The sequence below is a fragment of the Medicago sativa genome, chromosome 6 (genome assembly GCF_051527215.1).
Source record: "Medicago sativa cultivar Bolivia chromosome 6, Bolivia_mono, whole genome shotgun sequence".
NCBI classification, from domain to species: Eukaryota; Viridiplantae; Streptophyta; class Magnoliopsida; order Fabales; family Fabaceae; genus Medicago; species Medicago sativa.
In genome coordinates this window covers 61,496,113-61,498,982 of record NC_140754.1, presented here as the reverse complement: position 1 = coordinate 61,498,982, position 2,870 = coordinate 61,496,113, and the positions used below count along the sequence as shown (strand labels likewise).

The following is a 2,870-nucleotide window of genomic DNA, read 5'->3' as shown; positions in this document are numbered from 1 at the left end:
TCTTTGTTAGGGAAAATCAACTTTCTTCGAAGGTTCATTTCGAACTTAAGTGGTAGAACGCAAGCATTTACATCACTACTTCGATTGAAGAAAGAAGATGCGTTCAAATGGGGACCAGAGCACCAGAAGGCTTTCGATGAGATCAAGTCTTACTTGATGAACCCTCATGTCTTGTCACCTCTCTTAAAAGATAGGAAGATGAAGTTGTATATAGCAACTTCTGAAAATACTATGGGAAGTATGCTATCACAAGAGGATGAAAATGGTGTAGAAAGAGCCATTTATGATCTCAGTAGGGTAATGAATGATGCTGAAACAAGATATCACCCCAGTGAAAAATTATGTCTTTGTTTGTATTTTTCATGTACAAAACTTAAGCATTATATAAAGCCTTTTGATGTTTGTGTTTATTCTCATTTCGATATAATTAAACATACGTTGTCAAAACCTATTTTGCAAAGCAGAGTGGGAAAATGGGCTTTAGGGCTTACGGAATATTCATTGACTTATCAATCCTTGAAATCCGTTAAAGGCCAAATTGTGGCTGATTTTATTGTTGATCATTCGGTCGAAGAACCATTACCTGGGGGCATCGAAAATCAGTGTTGGAATTTGTATTTCGATGGGTCTAGTCATAAAAAGGGCGTTGGAATTGGAATTGTGATTGTTTCGCCAAACAACACTAAAACTAAACATCATTTTCGAATTAACCAATTTTGTTCAAACAACGAGGCTGAGTATCACTGGTTTAGAGATATTACTCGAACTGGGGGCAAAAAAACATAGAAATCAAAGGAGATTCGGAATTAGTGTTGAAACAATTGACCAAAGAATACAAATGTATCAACGAAGGTTTAATTCTATACCTCACTATAGCAAACACATTACTCAAACGTTTTGTCCATGTCGAAATAAAGCATATTTCTCGAATGGATAATCAAGAAGCAAATGACCTTGCTCAAGCAGCTTCTGGATATAAGGATTTGAAAGATCAAGAGCAGGAGCCAATCTAGATCAGGAATAAGCGTAGTTCGAAAGGATCTCTCCCCAGAAAATTGTCAACACCAAAACTTGGGGGCATGGAGGCATCTCATAGACAAGTACAAGGTATGAACTTAGTCGAAATTTTGGTTGTTAACAATTTATCTGATGATGATTGGCGAAAACCTATTGTTAACTATCTGGAAAATCCTGATGGTACAACTTGTCGGAAAATAAAATACAAGGCCTTGAGCTACGTGATTGTGGGGAACGATTTGTTCAAAAAGACTCCAGAAGGAGTTTTACTTAAATGTCTTGGAGAAACTGAGGCATATTTGGCTGTTTCCAATACTCATAGTGGAGCATGTGGTTCGCATCAAGCAGGCCATAAGACGAAATGGCTCTTATTTCGACAAGGAGTATATTGGCCAACCATGCTAAAAGATTGCATAGAGTTTGCCAAAGGATGCCAAGGTTGCCAAGAACAAGCTGGAATCCAACGTGTGCCGGCAAGTGAACTACATTCGATAGTCAAACCTTGGCCATTCAGAGGTTGGGCTTTAGATGTAATTGGGGAAGTAAAACCCCAATCATCGTAAGGCCACAAATATATCTTAGTTGGGATAGATTACTTTACCAAATGGATAGAGGCAATCCCACTAAAAGAAGTTACACAGGATGAAGTGATAAGTTTCATCCAAAAACATGTTATATACAGATTTGGCATTCCTGAGACTATCACCACAGACCAAGGATCTGTGTTTACTGGTCGAAAGATAGTGAACTTTGCTGATAAAGTAGGTTTCAAACTATTAACTTCGACACCTTATTATGTCCAGGAAAATGGTCGAGTCGAGGCAGCAAATAAAAATATTATTTCTATAGTCAAAAAGAAAGCCAAGAGCAAACCCCAAAACTAGCATGAATTTCTTGGCGAAGCTTTGTGGGCATGTCGAACTTCTCCTAAAGAATCAACGAATACTACACCCTATAGGCTTACATTTGGCCATGACGCGGTTTTACCAGTCGAAATTTTTCTTTAATCAACTAGAATCCAAAGACAATTTGAGATTCTAACAAATCATTATTGGGATATGATCTGGGATGAATTAGTAGATCTGGATGAAGAAAGATTGATGGCATTAGAAGTTCTCACGAAGCAAAAAGAGAGAATAGCGAAGGCTTATAACAAAAAAGTTAAATCGAAGTATTTTGCTCAAAGAGACTTTGTGTGGAAAGTTATTCTGCCAATGGACAATAAAAATCGAGTGTTGGGGAAATGGTCTCCTAGTTGGGAAGGACCATGGGAAATTCGAAAAGTTTTTTCGAATAATGCGTATGAAATTAAAAAATTAAGTGATGACCAAGGAGTTATGCGCATAAACGGAAAATATTTGAAAAAATATAAATCGATGTTGCAAGAAATTAAAATTGCACAAGATTAATTCGAAATGAAAAAGCGAAACATGGCATTAAAAGATAGTGCCAACTAACGGGCAATGTACATCTTAAGTCCCAAAATGGATAAACTAACCAAAAAAAAAAAGAGTGCAAATAAAATAAACTATCTTAGATTAAAAGCCTAAACGATGCTAGTCTGAAGTCAGATTCTGAAGAGCGATGAATCTACCATTGGTGACTCATTCCAAAAACTTCGATGAACCGTCGAACTTCGCTGTCCAGACGACAATCGATGCAGAAGTTGTGGAATCTGTAATCTTCATCAGCAGCAGGATGAAAACCGTGATAATGCCCCGCCCTTCCGTCTCCTGGGCAGTTAAGCCAGTTGTTGCAAAATTGTCGACGGATCAGACCTGCAGGCAGGGCTCTCCTGTACCAAGTGCTGCAGAACCCGAAAGGAGTAGTACCTCCCTGGATATCCAGTTGGA

At 38.1% G+C, this 2,870-nt stretch overlaps 1 protein-coding gene across 1 annotated transcript; it reads left to right on the top strand.

Annotated features, from left to right (window-relative positions):
• The first annotated feature begins 1,079 nt into the window (after positions 1–1,079).
• LOC146916103 (uncharacterized) lies at positions 1,080–1,580 on the top strand. Its single transcript, XM_085721547.1, has one exon. It carries the CDS (start codon positions 1,080–1,082, stop codon positions 1,578–1,580), a length of 501 nt encoding a protein of 166 aa, XP_085577673.1.
• The last annotated feature ends 1,290 nt before the right edge of the window (positions 1,581–2,870 follow it).

Excerpts from the sequence above, each read along its gene's own strand:
- LOC146916103 (XM_085721547.1), top strand. The coding sequence starts at position 1,080 with ATGGAGGCATCTCATAGACAAGTACAAGGTATGAACTTAGTCGAAATT.